Source organism: Mauremys reevesii, linkage group 5 (genome assembly GCF_016161935.1).
Source record: "Mauremys reevesii isolate NIE-2019 linkage group 5, ASM1616193v1, whole genome shotgun sequence".
In the NCBI taxonomy this organism is placed as follows: Eukaryota; Metazoa; Chordata; order Testudines; family Geoemydidae; genus Mauremys; species Mauremys reevesii.
In genome coordinates this window covers 134,516,447-134,540,098 of record NC_052627.1, presented here as the reverse complement: position 1 = coordinate 134,540,098, position 23,652 = coordinate 134,516,447, and the positions used below count along the sequence as shown (strand labels likewise).

The following is a 23,652-nucleotide window of genomic DNA, read 5'->3' as shown; positions in this document are numbered from 1 at the left end:
CATCTCGAATACTGTGTACAGATGTGGTCTCCTCACCTCCAAAAAGATATTCTAGCACTAGAAAAGGTTCAGAAAAGGGCAACTAAAATGATTAGGGGTTTGGAGAGGGTCCCATATGAGGAAAGATTAAAGAGGCTAGGACTCTTCAGCTTGGAAAAGAGGAGACTAAGGGGGGATATGATAGAGGTATATAAAATCATGAGTGATGTTGAGAAAGTGGATAAGGAAAAGTTATTTACTTATTCCCATAATACAAGAACTAGGGGTCACCAAATGAAATTAATAGGCAGCAGGTTTAAAACAAATAAAAGGAAGTTCTTCTTCACGCAGCGCACAGTCAACTTGTGGAACTCCTTACCTGAGGAGGTTGTGAAGGCTAGGACTATAACAATGTTTAAAAGGGAACTGGATAAATTCATGGTGGCTAAATCCATAAATGGCTATTGGCCAGGATGGGTAAGGAATGGTGTCCCTAGCCTCTGTTCGGCAGAGGATGGAGATGGATGGCAGGAGAGAGATCACTTGATCATTGCCTGTTAGGTTCACTCCCTCTGGGGCACCTGGCATTGGCCACTGTCAGTAGACAGATACTGGGCTAGATGGACCTTTGGTCTGACCCGGTACGGCCATTCTTATGTTCTTATGTTACTCAGTTCATCACTGGTTAACTTCAGCCTTCACTTAATTTGATCCAAACCTCAGGAATCAAATCCCTTGTAATAAATATAACAAAATCACAACCCCTTTTTTTTGATCACCCAGGGCAGGTATTGCTGTATGATCCAACCACCAGCTAAAGGAAAGGAAAACCCACATGACAATAAAAGATGAACATGGCTCTCTGTATGCATCCAGCCATTGTTACTGACAACGTAAGCACTGCCATGTGCTGAGCAAGCTGTGATGTGCACGCCGGAGGCCATATATATAACAAGACCAAGCACATATTTAAGTCAAGGAGACAACAGCTGACTGCCAAAGGACAGGAAGGCCTGGTAGCAATCAAACATTCAACAGAGCAATCCATTTTTGTGATTCACTGTGTTCTCCACATACCAAACCCACACCTGCACACAGGCCCTCTGTACGCGGAGGCTAGAAACAACCAACCTTCCCAATGACGCTTCTGGCAGGGGGCTTCTCCAAAAGCCTTAGCCTGCGTGAGGTTATAGATCCTGTTGGCTGCTGTGGTTGTGATCACCTGATAAAATCTCGCCCACCATTAGCTGGGGGAGGCAAACAAGCTGCCACATTGCGGTGACTTCAGTGGAGCTGCTGCTCCTCTGCTTTGCGCTGCACAGTGTAATAGAGACTAGACGTGCACTGACCTCCGACATCTGTGGAAAGAGACTGATGGCCAAGGGAAGAGCCAGGCCGAAGGCCGCGAGGCACACAAGGCCTTGCACTGGGAGAACCATCCGGGGACGGGATCGCAGGAGAGACGTTCTGTAAAGAGGAACCAGGCTTTGTTAGTTCGACGGACACACCAGGTTACCCCGCGCCATCATCCAAACAAGCTCTGCTGCTCTGTTAGTGCTGCACAAGGAGCGGTGGAGCAGTCTCGCTGTCTGTGACTGACTCCAAATCCCACCTCGAGAGCCGACCGTCTCCCTGGCAAAACATTCATGAGAAAGGACCAGGTCTCTGGCCCTTACTCATGTTAAGCGGTATCCTGCTCTGGGAGTGGTCCTAATGAGATCAATGGGACCCACTCACAAAGGACAATGCTTCTCCTGGTGAGTACGAGCACCATAATCTGCCCCACAGGGAGTTATGCACACACAAGGGGCCAGTCCTGCAGGCCTGAGTAGTTCCATTAAAGTGAACTGGCCGAACTCAGAGGTGATGTGCCTAGGCTGGTGTAGGCTGGACTCCCTGGATGCAATTGCATACCAAGCCCCTTGGGGACCCAGCACGCAAAGCTGTAGCCCTGTCTGGGCTAGCAGGGGTTTGCTGTGGCCCCATAACTGAAGGAATTTCTGTAAGTTGATGCAGCCTTGCAACTCATAACCTGGAGCTGCTCAAAATAGCCATAGTGCCATCTGTTGTGATCCCAGCCGTATCATGCCTCCCCTCACCCCCCACCCCCATTCCCAGCCCCAGCTTGGCATGCCCTCCACAGGGGGGTGTTTGCGGCTGCCTCACACAGTGCCTGCACCAGGGAATTCTCCCGTAGCCAGCAAAGGGAAATCAACACAAGGATGAGTCCCTCCCCCTTACTCCAACTGAGAGTTCCTTATATACACTTACCAATGTGTAACTTATGCACATTGCAGCTGAAAAAAATGTGCAAGTTGAAATATGGTGGGGCTGCTTTGATGTAGACCCTCTTGTTGGTTGCTTTTCTTACTGCTCTGTGCAAGATACACCAACTTAGAGGGACAAATACCGTAGCTTTTCCTACCCTCAAGCTATTATTGACTATTTGTATTACAGCAGATGCTAGAGGCCCAGGTCCTACCTTCGCTGCAGAATTAACTCAGGTGATCAGCACCTGCATCTGAGCACCTAGGTTAGCTTAGCCTGGGTGTGAGCTGCCACCTTGCCAAGCCATAATACCTGAGTTACTGTATCCTCACGGTACTGTGCTCCCTGGTACGTGCCACTAGGACTTCTGGGGACACAACCCATGGTTCTTTGCGCTGGAGTAAGCTGAACCACTCTATAATTCTTTCCCTATGAGTTGTGGGAGAACTTGTCGGTCCTTCTGAGCACAAGGGGGGGAATTGTGGGAAGGCACTGGAGGACAATCATCCTCACTCCAAAGCGGGTGGGTTACCGGCACGAGTGAAAGCAGAACTCAAGCTCTAACTCTCAGACCCAGCTGGGCCAGCTAGCCTGGGTTTGACGCACCACCAAACTCAGGTGAGAGGGCTTTGTATGTGGACAGGATAGGGGTTAGGGACAAGACCCGAGTACGAGCCTGAGTGAACCCTGCAGTGAAGACAGAACCGTAGTATAAAGACAGACCCTGCCCCAAAGAGCTTACAATCTTAACTGCAAGGCAGACCGAGGGTGGGAGGGGAAATGAAGGCCTGGAGAAGGGAAGGGACTGACTCCAGGACACCCAGCAGATCAGTAGCTGTGTAGGGAACAGAACCCTGTTATCCAGAGTGCCTTTCCTACCCTTCATTTAAATAATCACTCAGGGCTTTTCACATTTCTTCTTTCCATTTGTCTCTCTGATGAGCCTGACTGTGCACAAGACAACATTGTAAGGTCACAAACGGCATGCAGTGAAGCAGCTCTCTACATCGAGAGAAGTGACTAGCCGAGCCCCTGAGGTGCTCTCAGTCTCACCAACGGTGGCGGCTGAGAGCTGCATTTGTATTTTTCCTTTGAGTAAAGCTTGGGAATAAAAAAAGGGCCAGACCCTGAACTGGTGTAAATCAACCATAGCTCCTTTCTCCTCCAGAGTCATAACTCCTCACTAATGGTGAGTGGAGACTACACTGCTCTACATTCAGTGTACACTCTGTAAGCTGGGCCTGTGTTATCCAATATTCATCTGTTCTGTGATCCGTAGCCTGGAAAAGGATTTAAGCGCAATCCTCGTAGCCTATGCTCAGGCAGAATTCCTGCTGAAGGCAACAGGAGTTGTGTTTGCGTAAGAGGTTCAGGATCAGGCCCTTAATTATATTATAACAAAGTTCTAAGATTATTCTACAGGAAAACGAGCCTTCAAGAATTGACAGCAATGAAAAGTGGATAACTGGTCCCCTCTCTCTGGGAGAGAGGAGATTGCTGGAACTGATGCATTCAACTTGTGCTTAAAATGTCATGATCCATTAGAGCCCTTACTGAGAAACTTGTAGGGACTGGTCTCTTTCTGGCTTCCCTGGAGCACAGTTTAGAACCCAGACATCATTGCTTACACCACCCTGGCACTTTAATTTGGAAGCTGCCCCCTTTTTAATTACTGCCCGGTTGGGGTCCTTATAATCACCCAAGTCAAAACTAAACCAATTTAAAATGATCACTGGTACAGCTCCTAGGTGTGACTTCCAGGAGTGTTTTCAACTCAGGCCAGTTCAAATTACAATGGCTATAACCTCCTAATTAAGAAGAGTTATGGCTTGATTTAAAGAAAAAAAAACTAATTAACACATGAAGTGTAATGTCTTAATTGGAGCTTGGATTCTAAAATTTGTGAAGTTCAGGATAAATGATTCATAATTAGTGGAGAAGGATCACTTTTCTTCTGCCCTTAGGATCTTTGTCCTCAAATCAGTTTTCAAAATAACATTTAGCTCAATATTGTCTTCTGCATTTTGCAGAGAGGGAATTGGAATGCTGTCTAATATCTCAACAACTGCCCCCCCGCAACTAAAATCTACATTTGATTTCAACTGCTAGATGTTCCACAACCTCCTGTTTGCAAAGCAATCATCTCATACCAGATAAAAGAATGAATTCACTGTTTGTTAAATAGTGAACTAGTTTATTTCCCGGTAAATAAATTGTGAGCCTTGCTCAGCTGTTAGAGTACAGAACTAGAAGTCAAGACTCCTAGGTCCTATTAACAGCTCTGTCACTGAGACTATGGCCCGTCGACTCTGCTTCCGCCTCTCGCCGTGGTGGAGTACAAGAGTTGACGGCAGAGTGATCGGGGATCGATTTATCGCATCTACACTAGACGCGATAAATCAATCCCCGATAGATCAATCACTACCCGCCGATCTGGCAGGTAGTGTAGACGTACCCTATGTCTACACTTAAAATGATACAGCGGCACTGCTGCACTGTGTCAGCACAGACGCTTCAGCAACAGGAGGGGTTCGCCTGCTGCTGTAGTTAATTCACCTCCCCAAGAGGCAGTAGCTAGGGCCAAAGGTGCTGGAACTAGGGGTGTGTGTGGGGGGGTGTTGCTGCACCCCCCTGGTTTGGAGTAGTAATAACAACCCAAATACGTGGTTTCTGCCTTCAGCACCCCCACTACAAAAGTTGTTCCAGCACCACTGGCTACATCGACAGGAGAATTCTTCTATCTACATGGGGGTTAGATTGGCCTTTAACTACACCCTGGAGAGATGTACCAAAGCCATTGTAATTTTTCAGTGTAGACCAGCCCTGGCATGCTTCAGGCCAGATTGCACTGATCATACTCCCAGGGAATGAACAGTACCTTGCACTATCAGTAGTTACATTAAAATCAACAAGGCTACTTGTGGAGTCTGATATGACTCAGTGCAAGTAGGGATATCCCACTTGAGCCTTCTGTGATTCAAAATAGATCAGATCAGCACACATTTTCCAAAGTGGCCTCTAATTCTGAGTTGCTCCAATTTTTGGGTGCTCAGCTTTGGATGCATTGAGCCCAATACATTGCTGCCTGCATCTTGTGTTGTCGTTTACACCAGTGGAAAATGACTGCAAAACACTAGCAAATCAGAACAGTAGGGTTTTATACCCACTTTGCAGTAGGGCAAACAATTCTCAAGGCAATTCTATGGTGAATCAGATCCAGCGTTCCTAAAGCTGGGAACCGAAACACAAAGTACGTAGAATTAGAAGCCACCTTTGAAAATGTGGGCCTTGCCTCTTCTGTTCCTCTGCCTGGGCTCCTGCAAAATGATCATATTTACATCATTCTTCCCATTTCTGAGGCACACATAGCAGCACTGCTTGCCTCACACTCGACTGCGAAGCACAATTAACATTTGCAAATTGATCTTTGGATGCAAGACACTATGTATGTGCAAAGTATTTCTCCTCCTGCCACTGCCACCACTTTTCTCCTTCTGTCTGTCTCTCTCCCTCTCTTTTTAAGCTTTGTCTGTCTACTCCCCCTCAAAATTCCCTGGTGCCTACTTTTTTGGCATCTTGCTGCTGACGCACAGCGGATACAAGCAAGCCAATGACATCATGAGGAGCTTCTGGCTCATTGAGCCCAGGTATAAATTATTATTCTGAGATAGATGTATTTAAAACAGAAAGACCTTAAAGATCCCATATATATATGTACATATATATATGTGTGTGTGTGTATCAACTTATGCAGACAGTACATCTGCTCCACAGACACAGTGTGTTGTAGATCTTGTAAATACACCTTCATTCAACTTTCATCACATTGTTCATTAGTGATTTAAATTTTGCATAATTTGGCAGCTGCCTCTGGTGTTTTTCAGGAGGTACTGTAATTTATTCCATATGGAAGTCACTTGGTGTACTAAAAAGGAGTTATCAGGTTCAGTGAACCAGAGCTGTATTTGCCTAGAAGAAGGTGTTAGATGCTAAACTAAATATGACAGGAGTTAACTGAAATCTCCCGACTGACAGATTCTGTGGGTTTTGTCGTGTTTAATATAAACAGGATCATAGCTAATATGTACATTATGAGAGACTGGGAATTACAATGGGGCAGGAACATTAATCTTATTTCTTGTGGGTCAAAGCCCTGAGTATCCTGAGGCACATCCCAGGCAGGAGGGGGCTACTCAGAGCCCCTTGTTAAAACTGCACCTCCAAAATAAAGGAATGTATGGGGTGATTTTCCTGTCCTTGATGGAACTGTCCCGTATCAGGATCCTGCTAATCCACCCCTGCCACAAGCAATTTATCCCTTGGGATCAGAAAAATCTACCTGACGAACACATTTATTTTGCCAGCTGGATGGCCTCTATTTTTAAAATCAGTTCCCAGGGGAAGCTTCCCCCAGATGCCCTACAAGCTATCCCCACCCCTCCGTTGAGGGTCACCCAAGAGAATGCTGTGCTTTGGTTGCGATAAGGCAGCTGTGAGGAGAGCCAGGGACGCCAGGATTGTCCTCTTAAAAGGAAAAACAGCTTCGACTTATGACACGTGGGAGCCTTAGCACGGCAGGATGCATGTGGCTGTGATGCTGTCAGCTGAGCCATTTCACCGCACGCCTGGAGACCTATCATGTTAAAATCTGGGCTAGAAGGGAGGTTAAGAGAGAGAAGAAACTCTCATCTTTAGGGCGGTAAAACTTTGACACTCTCTACATGTTCACCTTAGCCCCCGCACTCTGCCGACATTACCAGCCTCATCGGACCACTGGCCAGTTCCACACCCAGTGACCCCGTGCCTTCTTCCGTGTGGCCCACTGTGCACGGTATGACCTCCCGGAGCTTACCCACAGGGCCCCAATCCTGCCTGCATGTAATTTCCTCTTGAAGACCCTGGGCAACCTACAGTGAACTGAGCTGTCTTGTACATAAATTGCCTGATGTTGTTCCCCGTTTCCCTCACCTCTATCTACGTGTCTGACTGTCCTTCAACTGGGAGCTCCTTGGGACTGGGACCAACCTTGCAAAGTGTTTGGAAAGCTCTGGGCACTACCAAAAATAAATTATTGTAAAGGCCCTCTGCTGGTGCCTTGCCCAGTCAGTGGCTTGAGATGATTTTAAACTATGCAGAAAATGGTGCTCAACTGTTTTTATTGCAGAATTAAGGATATTGTGATTCAAACAATATAACCAGTGTCTTGAACTTTATGCCCTTTGCCTTCTGGACTACAGCAAGGTGACATATCTGGGCATAAAGCCTTCAGCCCTTAGCAAACTCCAACTGGTACAGAACACGGCAGCAGATCTCCTGAGCAATGTGAGCACAACAGAACCTGTCCTCCACTCCCTGCACTACCAAACCAAGTTCAAGGTCTCAATCCTCATCTTCAAAGCACTCAACAGCCTGGGCTGAGGTTACCTAGAGAGCCTACTGTTGTCAATGATCTTTCTCCTCTGGCACAATGGAACTCTCTGAAATAAGGGTAGAGCTTGTCTGTGCAGGAGACAGAGGTTTCTCAGAGGCCGGTCGGAGATGGTGAAATGAACTAAGGACCACCACAAACCTCACCACTTTCCATTCTAAGTGCTAGGAACACATCTTTGACCTTGTCATCTCTAATATAAACACATAGCAGCGTATGTAAGTTTGGGTGTATAACGTACGCACATGTGGGTGTATAAACCCTCCAAAAGAAAACACTCCACTGCACACACACTGTGAAGAGGATGAGAGAACAAAAAATGTGACAGATGTGCAGTCACATTGCTTAATGCTCTACTGAAAGGCGCTAAGATACTCCAGCAATGAGTGTGGTATAAGGACCTACATAGAATAGAATAGAATAGAATAGCTAGAATCCTCCCCATGAACAAATCAAACCAGTAGCCCTACTTATCCACTCTATAGTATAAAGATTCCAAGCCAAGGGTCTCTAGTACAAGTCTGTTTGCCAAGAGGTTCTGCCACCTTCTTTGGCTCTGGTTATGAGAAACCCTTTTCATTTAACTTGAAAAACAAATTAATTGATTCCCAGTTCTCCTCTCCAATACAGCACACAAACCCCAAGACACTGGGGTCACAGGTTAAGGGAGAGGGAGGGAGAAATTGTTGTGCGAGTCCCTGTTAAAATCTTAGTATCAGAGGGGTAGCTGCGTTAGTCTGTATCCACAAAACCAAGGAGGAGTCCAGTGGCACCTTAAAGACTAACAGATTTAGTTGGGCATAAGCTTTCGTGGGTAACCCCCCCCCCCACTTCTTCAGATGTTTTTTACCCAAGAAAGCTTATGCTCAAATAAATCTGTTAGTCTTTAAGGTGCCACCGGACTCCTCGTTGTTCCTGTTAAAATCTTGACACCACCTCTCCACTCTACAAATGCTGCTGAAAGGTGTAACTGCGCTCCTGGGATTGGACAGAAAATAATTCTGCTGACTAGAACAGAATTAACAAAGTGACTGCAGCTTCCCCACTTCCCAGATGTTTTCAAGAGAATTTTGTGCTGGCGACAGATGTGCTGGAGACTGGAGTTCACTTGGTATCTACAGAATGGGCACAGCACGGGCAACTGAAATGCCATCCAGCTAACATGCCTTCACTTGTTTCTCAAGGAGGGAGCTCAGTCTCCAACCCTATGTCCATTTCTCTGAGACTGCCCACCAGGGGACCCCAGGGTATCAGCTGTGGGGGGCGTGTTTTGCAATGGGCAAACTTGTCTTGTAGGGAAAGGACGGGGACTGCGCTAATAGAATTTCATAGGGCAACACACAGGGTGTGAGGAGACTGTTTTCACCTTTGTATCATCAGATTCACTGCTGAAAAGTGCAGTGTGCTATTATAAAAATACCACAAGGAACCTATGCTGCAGCTTCATGCTCCCTGGCCTTCCGCCACAATTTCTGCTTGTGCCCCTCCAGACCACTCAGAATGAAGCAGCCAAGCTCATCCTCCTCTCCTCTCTTCAAATCCCTCCTCTTGCCTCATCCCACCTTCTGCATCAAGTTCCAGCTTCTCAGCCTTGCCTTTTAGGCCTTGCACAGGTCCGAGACTCCCTCCTGCCTACATCTCTGTTTTCACTTCACAGCCCTTGCTCTCTCTGCTCTGCCAACATGTCCTCCTTCCCGTCTGCCTCGCTGCTCTCCTCTCATCTTTGTGCCTTCTTCCACACTGGCCCCTGCACCTGAAACCCATTCTCAGTTCTATCCACTGAAGTGATCACCAAGGAAATGGTTAATGTCGACACTGGTGGGCCACCATGGGCTACAGAGCTGACACTGGGTTGGATGGATCAACAGAGGGCAAGAGAGTTCACCCTTCTAGGCTACTGTTTCAGGCTCTCCACATACTCAAGAAAACACAGCATTGTGTACGCTCAGTTTGGGTTTGGAAAGGTTGTGGGTTTTCTGGCAACTGCGAGGGCTAGAAACTTTTTTTTTTTTTTTTTTAAATGAAAGCTGAGATTCTTCACAATCCAAATGTCATATGGACCACGTAAATACATCCAGCAGGCTGGGTCTGGCACCTGGGCTGCATGTCTGACACATCCGATTTAGGGTGTAAGCTCTCTGGAGTAGAGGCACTGGGCCAAAAACTCTACTGGTGTAAACTGGAGCAGTTTCACGGACTCCACTGAAGATGTGCCAATTTACACTCAGCAGATCCCATGTCTTTATAAGCTCTATGCACACTGGTCATGCCATATAAAAAGATAAAATAACAACATAGCTTATTTTCTCATGGACAGGAGTTTGGATAAAACTGAAATTCCAAGTGGATACCTACGTATGTCCCCAAATATTTAATTTTAGGGCTGTCAAGCGATTAAAAAAATTAATTGCAGGATTAATCACACTGTTAAACAATAATAGAATACCATTTATTTAAATATTTTTGGATGTTTTCTACATTTTCAAATATATTGATTTCAATTACAACACAGAATGCAAAATGTACAGTGCTCACTTTATATTTATTTTTGGTTACAAGTATCTGAACTGTAAAAACACAAAAGTAGTAGTATTTTTCAATTCACCTCATACAAGTACTGTAGTGCAATCTCTATCATAAAAGTTGAACTTACAAATGTAGAATTATGTACAAAAATAACTGCATTCAAAAATAAAACAATGTAAAGTTTTAGAGCCTGCAAGTCCACTCAGTCCTACTTCTTGTTCAGCCAATCGCTCAGACAAACAAATTTGTTTACATTTTCAGGAGATAATGCTGCCTGCTTCTTGTTTACAATGTCACCTGAAAGTGAGAACAGGCATTCTCATGGCACTGTTGTAGCCAGCGTTGCAAGATATTTCTGTGCCAGATGTTCTAAAGATTCATATGTCCCTTCATGCTTTAACCACCATTCCAGGGGACATGCGTCCATGCTGGTGATGGGTTTTGCTCAATAACAATCTGAAGAAGTGTGGAACGACACATGTTCATTTTCGTCATCTGAGTCAGATGACATCAGCAGAAAGTTGATTTTCTTTTTTGGTGGTTTGGGTTTTGCAGTTTCCACATTGGAGTGTTGCTCTTTTAATAATTCTGAAAGCATGCTCCACACCTCGCCCCTTTTCAGATTTTGGACAGCACTTCAGATTCTTAAACCTTAGGTCGAGTGCTGTACCTATGTTTAGAAATCTCACATTGGTACCTTCTTTGCATTTTGTCAAAACTGCAGTGAAATTATTCTTAAAATGAACAAGTGCTGGCTCATCATCCGAGATTGCTATAACATGAAATATATGGCAGAATGTGGGTAAAACAGAGACGGGGACATACAATTCTCTCCCAAGGAATTCCGCCACAAATTTAATTAATGAATTATTTTTTTAATGAGCGTCATCAGAATGGAAGCATGTCCTCCGGAATAGTGGCTGAAGCATGAAGGGGCATACGAATGTTTAGCATATTTGGCACATAAATACCTTGCAATGCCAGCTACAAAAGTGCCATGCAAATGCCTGTTCTCACTTTCTGGTGACAATGTAAATAAGAAGAGGGCAGCATTATCTCCTATAAGTGCAAAAAAACTTGTTTGTCTTAGCGACTGGCTGAACAAGAAGTAGGACTGAGTGGACTTATAGGCTGTGAAGCTTTACATTGTTTTGTTTTTGAGTGCAGTTATGTAACAAAAAAAAATCTACATTTGTAAGTTGCACTTTCATGACAAAGAGATGCACTACAGTACTTGTATGAGGTGAATTGAAAAATACTATTTCTTTTATCATTTCTACAGTGCAAATATTTATAATAAAAAAATAATATACTTTGATTTCAATTATAATACAGAATACAATATATATGAAAATGTAGAAAAACATCCAAAATATTTCATAAATCAATTGGTATTCTATTGTGTAACAGTGCAATTAAAACTGTGATTAATCAGGATTAATTTTTAATCACAATTAATTTTCTTGTGTTAATCGTGTGAGTTAACTGTAATTAATCAACAGCCCTATTTCATTTATACCAAACTAACTTTCTAAGAGTACAGCAGCCTGTGATACTCTCACCACTGTAACTGCCTTAGCAGAACTTACCTTGATGGCCAAAAAAAGTCATTGGGACCTGCCTACATTCTGGCTTGAATCATGCCAGCAATAACTCTTTTGTGTTTTCCAGCATGGCTCCTGCTAAGCTGGTTTCTTTGCCCAGTGCGGACTGGGGATTTTAACACTCATGCTAGCCCAAAGCATGGTGCAGGCTAGCCCCATTAGGTAACACACAGAACCACTTCCGAAGATGCGGCCCAGTCCTGTTCCCAATTAACTCAATGGGAGCGTCCAGCAAGGGCTGTAGTTTATAACGATGTTAGGCCAGCTATGCTAGGCTGCAATTGTGTCTGAGAACAGGGTTATAATCCATAAAATGAATAGGTTCTAATTGTTTCTGAGAGAGAAGGAGGAAGCTGGGTGAGGGGAATGGGAGGATGCTGGGAACATGGCTGTGGCAACTGATGCTTAGTTGGAGAATCCTTGCACCGTTTCTTCCTCATCTTTCTATAACCATTGCACAATAGGATACATACAAGTATCTGAATGATGACAACATTGTGAGATACAAGTAGGATAAATTCATTCCTGGTGTAACTCCACTGAAGTCAGAGTTATGCGAGGGGTCCAGTGAGGCTACACCAGAGAAGGCACATGATGAGTTCTTCTACTTTCTTCTGCTTTAAAATTCTTTATGTCCCATACTTAGAATTTTCTTACTTTCATGGATGCAGCTAAACTGTATTTATATTTTATTAAGGCTGTCTTAACATAGCTATTGTTAATTATACAACTGAAATAAGAATATATCCGTGCAAAATAACTGGCATTATGCTCATCACACAGCGCATGCCATCCCAAAATAAATGTTGATTCTATAGCTTGGATGCTTCTACATCGTGTCCAAGCAGCAGGAGATGCATGAGACATGGTGAAAGAACGGAACACCGGGGAGCTGAGCAGTGGGAGGTAACACTGAGTTGCCTGAAGAGCAAAGAACGAAGGCCAGGGAGTTAAAATACGCAGCAGGCAGAGACTAGAGACGCCAAGAGAGCTGAAAAAAATGGCATGAGAGATGAGAGAGGCAGCTGGGGGAGTTAAAACATGCAGATGGAGAGATGCGAGATATGGCTGGGAGAGATGAAAGACCTGGATCCAAGTGGAAAGACGACGACCAGGAACTGGCCACTAAAATAAACTTTTAAAATATTGGGACAAAAAACCCCAACAACACTGTATTAGTCTTGTTTTAAGCTAAAAACCATTGGTGGGGACTATGGGCAGTTCCTCAGCTGATGGAACACAGCTCCACTTAAGTCAAGGAAATTACACCAATTTACCACTGGCCCCATATACAAGGAATCAGAGTGGCATTTGTAAGAGTCACTTTACCCACTAACCACAACCTCAGATTCAAACACAGCAGAACTCTGAGGAAGATCTAGATTGAACTTTGTGACTCAGGCCTAGGTTTAATTAAAATCACCTTCAGCCTTAAAAATAATAAATCATCCTCCTCCTCACCATTTTTAAAGTAGAATCATAGAATCATAGAATTCAAGATCAGAAGGGACCATTATGATCATCTAGTCTGACCTCCTGATCATAATGGTCCCTTCTGATCTTGAATATGAGTAATATGAGATTTTTTTAAATAATTAAAGCTATGTGTAATACATCTCATATGTCTCTTGCTATAACTGCAATAAAACTTTCCCACTGTAACCAGGATCTGACAGACAGCTGTCTGTCAGACAGACAGAGTTTGCAGTGTTACTGTAGTCTTGTTGGTTCTAGGCTATTAAAAGATAATGTGGGTGAGGTCATATTTTTTATTGGACCAACTTCTGTTGGTGAAAGAGACAAGTTTTCAAGCTTACACACCTTGTCTCTCAGATAGACAGACAGGAAAAAGAGCTGCCTGGCAATTTTCCACTTAAATGATTTTTTTGACAGAAAAGGCAGCTTCTGCAAAATTGAAATTTTTGACTGGAAAATTTTGATTTTGCCAAGATTTTTCAATTTTCCATCAGGAATACCAAATCAAAATACTTCATTTCAGGTTGGTTACACTCATACTGAAATATTTCTATTTGTTGAACTGATCCAAAATATTTTGTTTCAAGCCAATTCAAAATTAAACGGAATCTCTTCATGGTACTGTATTGCCTGGGAGTTGTAGTTCAGGAGTCTCATGCCACCATTTTATCCTATGGGCCAGTTCCCTGGCTTGACCATGTCTCCCATGATGCAATGCAGCCTCCCCTCTGACCAGGCTGTAGGATGCATCATGGAAGATGTAGTCTGGTCAGGCATCTGAATTACAACTTCTATGAGGCAATGCAGCACCACTGGGAGATGCAGTTTAATGCTAAACTGACTTGAAATAGAAGATCTTAAAAATCACATAATCGTGATTACAATTTTGGGATTTTCCCCATGTCAGTACTAAATGATTTTGGCAGCTGATAACTCACAAATTGCTATAGATAAATAAAGGACAGAGCTTCGCAGCACTTGAAAACTGGTGCCATGCTTTCACATGGTATGGAACCATTTTTTTAAAGCACTAACAGTTCTCAAGACAGATGCAGATAAGTTCATGTTGGAACTGAAGAGGGAGGAAAGTAAGGCAGCGATCAGAGTAATGTAGCATAGCTTTCCAAAACTAGATATTATAACAGGAGAGATCGTCAAAGCCACAAATGGCAGCGAAGTACCTATATCTCACTGAAAGTCAATGGGAGTTGGGTGCCTATATGCCATTTGTGCCTTTGAAAATCTACTGCATTGTCTGTAAATATTATAGAGAAATTATATTTCTGCTAGTCCTCATTATATAAGCACAGTATTGCCAATCCAAAGCATTCAGAAATCAGAAGTCAGAGCCCAAAACCATGAAAATGGCTTAAAAATCTTATGATTTTTAAAAAAATAATAAATAATAATGTTGTTGATTTGGTGAGTTCTGAGCCTTTAGGGGGCACTCAGATCACATTTTCAAGCTCTTCTTTGCAGCCACGAGGGCTAAAAAATTACTTTGTAAAAAAACTGAAACCTGAGATTCTCACCTAAGCGTTTGACTCCAGGAGCTGGGATTTCAAGAAAAATGACAAACAGACTACTATTGTATGAATATAAAAATGTATAATCTCAGCCAATACCCAATGGAGTCTTTATGGGCCAGATCTTCTCCTGGAGTAACCTGTGTAGCTTCGCTGGCCAGCTCAAAACCTGGCCTTATAATCGACTTTCCTTCTTTGCTGACCCAGTCTGTTATGCCTCCACCTTCCTGTACTGACCTGAACTGAAAACTCACTTCTTCCAAAAAGGCCCTTCCTCTTTAGTCTACTCTTCAGAGAGTTGTCATGAAATTGGACTGAAAATGTTTATTTCACTGACCACTAAAAACAAAAAACCCTGCAAAAAAATGTGGAACTGCACAGGTACATGCCTGTGGAGTCTTCTGGCTCCCCTGGGAGACTCCTGTCTTTGGGCACCCTCTGCTGGCATCCCAAAAGCTGTCAATCTCCTATTTTTAGGGACAGACAGCTCCATACTATAATGACTGGCCTGAGAAAAACATTGAGCAAAGGTGGATGAACAGAGCACCCACAGCGAGGTCCATGCAGCAGGAAAGAGCCACAGATTTAGAGTAGGGAGAAGATCACAACATCTCAGGAAACGCAGGCTGGAGAAGGCAGTACTTAGTGCCTGGGGGACTTGATGGGAAAAGGAGATGCTGGAGCAAGGCAAGGCCCAAGAAGGTCATGGGGGGAAAGGGGCGGAAGGTGACTACCACTGGAATGGAGTGAGGTATTTTAAGGTTATGCCAGAATTCCCCAGGCTGGAATTTGACCTGGACACCTGGGTTCACAGCCTGATCTTTGGGCAAAGGGGATCAAAAGTTCCATAAGAGCTTTAAACCACCTTGCACATGCCACACAACATGCTAGTTTTACATCTCACCAAACTTTTTATTTGGCCTGAGCCATGTGGGTCTCAGGAGTCCTGGGTTCAATTCCTAGCTCTGCCACTGACCTCCTGGGTGACACTGGGCAAGTCACTTCTGCGCCCCTTGCCTCAGTTTCCCCATGTGTAAAATAGGGATAATAATACCGAGCTTCTTTGTAAAGCGCTTTGAGCGCTACCCATGAAAAGTCAGTATCATCAGTATTCACAGCATGTCTGTTTGGAAAGTACCAAGCACAGGGCTGGTGCTACAGAAATAATTAATAGCAGAGAGGGAGGATGGTCTTGTCAAAGCTATGGGCTGGGACTCTCTTTGTGATATTGGGCAAGCCATTTAAGGTTTGTTTACACAAGGAAATTATTCCATAATAAGGTAGGGTGCGATTTTAAAGCATAACAGCTATTCTGGAATAGCTGTGTGGACACTTTTATTCCGGTTTAGCTTAATCCAAATTGGAATTATTCTGGTCAATATCCCCATGCAGACAGGGCCTTAATCTCGCTCTGCCTTATTATCTAATCTGTAAAATGGGGCTAATAATACTGTGATTCTTGACACCCTTTGTCTGTTGTGTCTATTTAAGAGAGTCCAGGGTAGGGACAATATGTGTTTGTACAGCACCTCGCACGCTGGGGCCCTGGTCTTGGAGAAGGTCTTGAGAGGTGACAGTAATACAAATGAACAAATACAAGATGCCCAGAAACACATCAGCCATTAACACTTATAGGAAAAAAAAGGCTTGATCCCTGTTAACAAACAGAGAGAATTTCCCGCAGCCCAATGGCATTTATGGACCAAGGGCAAAGCTGTTGCTACCCAAAGCTGAGGTTCAATACCCAGTCCTGCTAATTATTGTTTACTTTGTCAGTGGAGTGTTTTAGAGCTGCCATCATTAACATTTGCTTAAAAAGTGCTTCCAGTTTTGCGTCAGAACCAAAGTAGCTGGCTCTTTAGAGACACTATTCTTCAATGCAGTAATCAGTCTCTGAAGGTTCACAGGTGACACACGCCCCATTGAAGCCCATTGAAACAGAATGAGGTGTACAGATGGGATGATAGTAGATGGCCTCTTCTCTGGCAGAGAATTTTTTTTTAAAAAGCCAGGAAAGAGTAAACATCCACAACAAAAAGAACTCACCGCACTACGTTCTTAGCAGAAAAGAAAAGACATGCTGGAACACAGGGGACGGGGGATATGGATGTAGCAGATACTTTGTTAAAATGCGGTGACACTGATAATTAGACATACTATGATAATACTGCCCCATCCCACACACACCCTAAAGTGCTACCAAAAATGTAGCGTTTCTCAAAAGTGCAATGAAATACCATGGAGCCATACATCATGAGGGAGCCAATCTTAATCACAGGAAGCCAAGTTTCGCAGAGCATGCAACAGACAGCATTTGAGGCTAGTGTTCCACCCATGCTTCCATACAATTAGGCCCAGTTTTTCAGAAAGAGGCCCGAGGCCTGCATGAAATTACATGCTTATGGCCTGATCCAAACTTCACTGAAATCAATGGGAATCTTTCCATTGAATACAGAGGGTTTTCAGGCCCCTAAAGAGTAAAGGTGATCAAGCAACTGCAGCAGTTCAGACAGAAGATTTCTTCTTGTTCCTTTTAAAGAGAAGTCATAATACCGATATTAATGCTACAGTATTCTACACCGATGGCCAAAGATGCCAAAATAACAATACAATGTGTAACAATACAAATTACTGCTATCTACTGGAGTATACAGTTTGACAAGGATATTTCTTCTGAAATCACAGTTAATGTCCACACTGGAGCTTGAAGGTGTAACCTCCGGTTACAGACCCGCGTTAGCTCTGATCAAACTAACAGTCTAAAACCAAAAGAGTAGCCATAGTGGCATGGGTGGGCTAGCTGACCTGAGTACATACTGAGGGTCTTAGATGGGTTTGGACTCAGGGTGGCTAGCTCCCTCCTGCTGCTTGCACTGCTGTGGCTACATTGCTATTTTTAGCACACTAGCTTGAGCTAGCACAGGTATGTCTCCCTGAGCAGAAAATGGCACCTTCCCGCTCCAGTGCAGGCGTATCCGAAACTGCACATCTTTACCCATGAGGGCTGTTCCTCACTTTCCCCCAGCTTCCCTTTCCCTGGAAATTCCCCCCAGCCCCACCTCACCCAACACTTACTTTTCCAGTATAGACATAATCATTGGAGGTAGAACCAGTATAGGCATTGGCAGGACCACTCTAGTCAGGGCTGTCTCTATCAGTGCCTAAAATAAAATAAAATAAAATAAAATAAAAAAAAGAAATAAAAGACAGACACTTAAAACTGCTCCCAGCATATGCCTTTATTGATCAAACAACCCACTGGGACAGAAATCCTTCCCCCAGCATTTTCAATGGTATGTATGTGGTTGGAATGTAACAACAAAGATTGATAACAAGGTTGATATCAGTCACTTGCATATAGATTCATGGATTATTAGGCTGGAAGGGACTATCTGGTCTGTGACTATCTGGTCTGACCTCCTGTATAACCCAGGCCAGAGAACTTTCCTCAATTAATTCCTATTTGAGCTAGAGCAGATCTTTAGAAAAACATCTAATACTGATTTTAAAATGGCCAGTGATGAAGAAGCCACCACAACTCTTGGCAAGTTGGTCTAATGGTTAATTACCCTCACTGTTAAAAATATGTGCCTTGTTTCCAGGCTGAATTTGTCTAGTTTCAGCTTCCAGCCATTGGATCTAGTTATACATACCTCTGTCTGCTAGCCTGAAGAACCCACCAATTTCTCTTCCCCATGCAGGTACTTCCAGACTGTGATCAAGTCATCCCTTAACTTTCTCTTTGTTAAGCTAAAAAGATGGCATTCTTTGACTATCACTGTAGCACTATCTCTACACTGTACCGCTGTAAGGTCTCTCGTGCAGCTGCTCTATGCCAATGTGGGAGAGCTCTCCCGTTGACATAATTAAACCACATCCAACGAGCGGTGGTAGCTATGTTGGTGGGAAAAGTTCTCCCGCAGAGGCAGAGAGTATAATAGGCTAGGGAAGGCTAAGCCTGCCCTGGCACAGCTGCAGCTGCGGGGAAGTTTTTGATTATTATTATTATGCGCCATGCAAGTTCTGGGGAAGCTGAGGAGGCGGTATGTGCTACTCAACTTCCTTGGTTCATCAGTAATCTCCCTGGACTCCATGGCACATATAAAAAGCTCAGGTTATTTGGAAGAGACGTGACAACATAAGTGATAGTGTAGACACGGCCTGAGTTATTTTTTTTCTGAACTGCTAATCACTCCCGTGGCTCTTCTCTCAACCCTTGCCAATGTATCAACATAGGGTTGGGCAGTAAGTGGTCTTCCCATCCCTGGGGAGTTTTCTAGATTTTGAAATCTTTCCCATTCTGAATCAGGAAGGGAAATCAAAACCTGGAAATTTCTCTCACATTGACAAGTTGAAAAAATAATTCAATTATGGTAAACTGAAACTTTTTGTTTCAATGGCGACTTTTTAAAAAAAACAACCCAAAAATTAAAAAAACAAAACAAAAAAAACCCTTTAGATTAAATTTACTAAAACATGTATACAAAAAGTCACTTTCACTCAAACCCCAACTTCCCTTTCAGAAAATGTCAAAAAGCAACATTCTGACAATTTCATAAGTTTTTTTTGCAAAAATGTTTCAATTTGGGAGATTTGGCGAGCAGTTTTGGTTTTGATAAATCAGTGTTTTTCATTAAAAAAATATATTTGCTGAAAAATTCCAGCCTAGCTCTCTTTACCTATATTCTGCTCTTGCTCTGTTGTTGCTGCAAATTATGGGCCAGAATCTGTGCTCAGTTATGCTAGTGTAAACCGACAGTAAGTCTGATATAAACGAGAGTACGGCATGGCCCTATGCATGTAATAAATAACGTAACATTCTATCTATGAATATGTGTCAGCAAGGTGATGCATTGCGAAAAGGGCTAATATTCTGGGGTGTATTCAGAGGAGTGCCACTGGTAAGACATGGGAGGTAACTATCCTGTGCTATTCAGCACAGATGAGGCCTCAGCTGGAGTACTGTGTCCAGTTCTGGGCACCACACTTTAGGGAAGATGTGGATAAACTGGAGAGAGTCCAGAGAAGAGCAACAAGAAATGATAACAGGTTTAGAAACCTTGACCTATGAGGCCAGATTAAAAAAACTGGGTATGTTTAGTCTTAAGCAAAGAAGACTGAGGGGGACCTGACACTTTTCAAACAAGTTAAGGGCTCTTATAAAAAGGATGGTGATCAACTGTTCTCCACGCCCACTGAAGGTAGGACAAGAAGTCATGGGCTTCATCTGCAGCAAGGGAAATTTAGGTTAAATATTAAGAAAAACCCTCCAACTCTAAGGGTAGTTTTGGAACAGGCTTCCAAGGGAGGTTGCAGAATCCCTGTCACTGGAGGTTTTTAAGAACAATTTGGCCAAACACCTTTCAGAGGCAGCCTAGGTTTACTTCATCATGCATCGGAGCAGAGGGCTGGCCTAGATCACCTCTCAAAGTCTCTTCCACCCTACATTCCTATAAATCTATGATCTATCTCGTCATAGGGCACTTGAGCCCCTCACCTACATTGATCATTGTATCCTCACTTGAACCCGGGAGGTCAGGAAGTACGATCATCCCCACTGTACAGATGGGGGAACTGAGGCACACAGAGATAACATGATTTGCCCAAAGTCACACAAGGAGCATGCAACAGAGCCAGGAATTAAACCTAGTTCTCCTGAGTCCTAGTCCAATACCTCAACCATAAGAGCGGCCCGCCTCCAATGCAGTGTGTCACTGAATCAGGCTCTAACATTTACTGTATATGATTTTAGCAATAAACTCCTGAGGTCCTAGACTGCTGTTTGGTAGCCACAGGCTCAGAGCTCAGGATGTGCTCGCCACATAACTCAGAGAAGCAGAGCTGTTGGTGGGAGAGGGAATGTGGATGCTCCTCTCTCCCCTACTCCGAACGGTCTCTGAAAGGGATGAGGGGGGCAGAGCTGGAGAGGGTGAGGCTGTGTCTGCTTTCACTGGCTGAGGGACAGCGGATGACCCAGCTCGTGCTGAAAGAAGGGCGGGGGATGAGGTGAATTGATGGGAAGCTTGGGGGGTGAACCGGTGTGAATCTGGAGGTTGGGTGGTGAATCAAGGGGGACACAGGGCTAACGCTGAGTGACGGGGTGCTGGGAGGGGTGCAGTCAGGAGGTGAGGGAGACAAGGAACAGACTGGCGGAGGAAGCAAGTTGCATATGCAGAGCTGCGAGGAGGGTAACTAGTTCTCAGACTTTTGTACTGGTGACCCCTTTTACCTAGCAAGCCTCTGAGTGTGACCCCCCCTTATACATTAAAAACACTTTTTTATATGTTTAACACCATTATAAATGCTGGATGCAAAGCGGGGTTTGGGGTGGAGGCTGACAGCTCGCGACCCCCCATGTAAAAACCTGGTGACCCCCTGAGGGGTCCCGACCCCCATTTGAGAACCCCTGATCTAAACACTGGAGGTGGGGGGGTGTGTGGCTAAGCTGCCCAGTACGAGCAGAGCCCAGTGGAAGGAGGACAGAGGGACAGTGCAGCTACCTGGCAAGATGTGTGAGGTGACACCCATAGCAGTTGAGTAGTGGGAGTGCAGAACCCCACCCAGAGACACAGAGCAGCAGCAGCACAGGGCTGCAAAGGTAACCCCCCGACCCCAAGGTTTTCCACTGATTGTCACCTTCCTGCACAGATAAAAATGCCACACACACGTCACTCAAACTGTGCTGCCAGGTAACCATTTAAGCCCAGATTTTTACATGCTTCGCTCCCATTGAATCAATGGAAGTTAGGAACCTAGCTACCTTTCAGGATCTGGGCCTGAGCCATTTGGCCAGACATTAGGACACGGAGAGGTCTTGGGCTAGGGATGGGGTGACGGCGGGTCAGGAAATCTGGTTCAGCTCTGATACCAACTGCCTCTGAGCCCTTTGGCAAACTGCTTAACAGCTCTGTGCCTCAGTTTCCCCTTCAGTAACATGGCGATATTAACAGTCACTCACCATTCCTTGCAGGCGGCTCAGAGGCTAAATTAGTTACTCTCTGTAACTGTTTTAAGAGCCTTGGACAGAAGGAGTGCCAAGTGCCAAGGACTGTATTATGAGCTCCACTGCCTGGATTTGTGCCTCTGCACACTTTACCTTTCAGATTAAAACCTACTAGAAAACAACCCGGTTCAATTAGACAATCAGACAAAGCTCTGGAGACAAAGCAACTCAAGAACAGAAAAAACTGGAAAGTCATAATGTAGTCATGAGCATATGGCAGAATTCAGAAGGTTGCAGGGCAGGAGCAGGAACAAACCAGGTGTTAGCAAGAGAATAAAAACAGCTGGGGTCTCCTTATAAAGGTTTGGTTGATGGTTGTTAATGTCATTTGGCACAGGGTGGGTTAAATTGCTATTCAGCTGGCAAACTAAGTTTTTCTCATTTGTAAAAAGGTGTATGTTATCTCTGCCTCATACTCAACGTCAACTGCTTACAGCTTCCACAGTGAAATCCTTAGACTGACAGTGGAGGGGTGGCGGGCGGGGGAAGAACAATAGGTTCTCACTTAAAAGAATTCAGAGATTTTTGAGGCCAGAAGGGACCATTATGATCATCAGATCTAACGTTCTGCATAACATGCCCATTCCTTCATCAAGCCCATAACTTCTGGTGGAGCTATATCATATCTTTTAGAAAAACGACCGGTCTTGATTTAAGACGTCAAGTGCTGGAGAATCAACCACAGACCTAGTGAAGTCGATCCAGTGACCACTGTTAAAAATCTGCTCCATACATTCTTATCTGAATTTGTCTAGCTTCACCCACTGGATCTCATTCTGCCTTTTGCGGCTAGACTGGCCACACTAAACAGAATCGTAGCTAACACTGAAAATGAGAGTTTCTACCACTCTTACGCCACGATAAATCTTGATTGACTAAACCAGGCATTCTGGGCCAAATACTTCTAGCCCAACTGTACCCCGGATCTGTCACCTGTACATTTCTGTGCGCACCAAAGCCCCAGATTTCTGAGTGCTCACTGAGCAAAGCAGGTAATTAACCACCAAAGCCTGATTTATCTTGGATGATGGATAAGGACTAGGCTGTCCCAGTTTTCTAAATGACCGCTGAGATTCTCTTTTATTTCTAGCTCATCCAAATCAGGGGTTCCCATGGCCATGGGCTTCCTGGGGCCTAAAGGCCAGCTGTGTACGTGTGTGCTCCAGGGAAGCCCGCAGGTACATACATGTTTGGCAGCAATTCTGGAAGATCCGACAATGTTTCCGTTACTGTCCAGTACGTCAATCCCTTCTTCCAGCTCTGTGTGCCTCATCAGGACAACATTGCAGATATTGGCACTAGCTGAGGGTGAGAAAAGCACAGGGGTCAGTAATCCCTCCATCAGGTTTCACAGGATACTGGGGCAGGCTGCAGCCCCCATTTAAAAATCAAACAGCCACCTTCTGCTCTCAGTAACCTCCATTCCACTCTGCTTTGGCTTCGCTGCAACTGAGAGTAGAATTGGACCCCAAAGGGATTTTGGAGGGTGGAGGGCTGATATTGTAATGAGAGTTATACGTGATTATGTAGAGGAGGAGAATACGTCGATATCATGTGCTTTGACTGCCCAGACAATTTGTTGTCACAAGCAGAGGTGGATTGAGGCAAAACGGGGCTTGGAAACCCCAACATTTTCAGCCTCCCCAAAACTCTCTTTCCTATGATGACTGCCCCTCCTCTATTGAAATCCCTCTTCTCATCCTACCTCCTACACACCCTCACCAACCTCCCAGAGCAGCTCACCCCAGAACGGCATTAAGCAGCTATGTGCTACATCACTGCCTGCTACTCCATGGGTGAGTCAGTGATCCATGATGGGTCCTTTTGACCGCAGACCCAAGA

The 23,652-nt window shown here is 44.4% G+C and overlaps 1 protein-coding gene across 2 annotated transcripts in view; it reads right to left on the bottom strand.

The window, feature by feature from the left end:
• The window catches only part of SFXN5 (sideroflexin 5), a 159,739-nt gene that overhangs the window by 30,983 nt on the left and 105,104 nt on the right, over positions 1-23,652 (bottom strand). For both annotated transcript variants that reach the window (XM_039542387.1, XM_039542388.1), the window contains exons 11-13: positions 22,997-23,112; positions 17,883-17,968; positions 1,329-1,446 (exon numbers count right to left, since the gene is read on the bottom strand). In XM_039542387.1, coding sequence (XP_039398321.1) covers positions 1,329-1,446; positions 17,883-17,968; positions 22,997-23,112 — 320 coding nt within the window. The remainder of the gene's footprint in view (positions 1-1,328; positions 1,447-17,882; positions 17,969-22,996; positions 23,113-23,652) is intronic.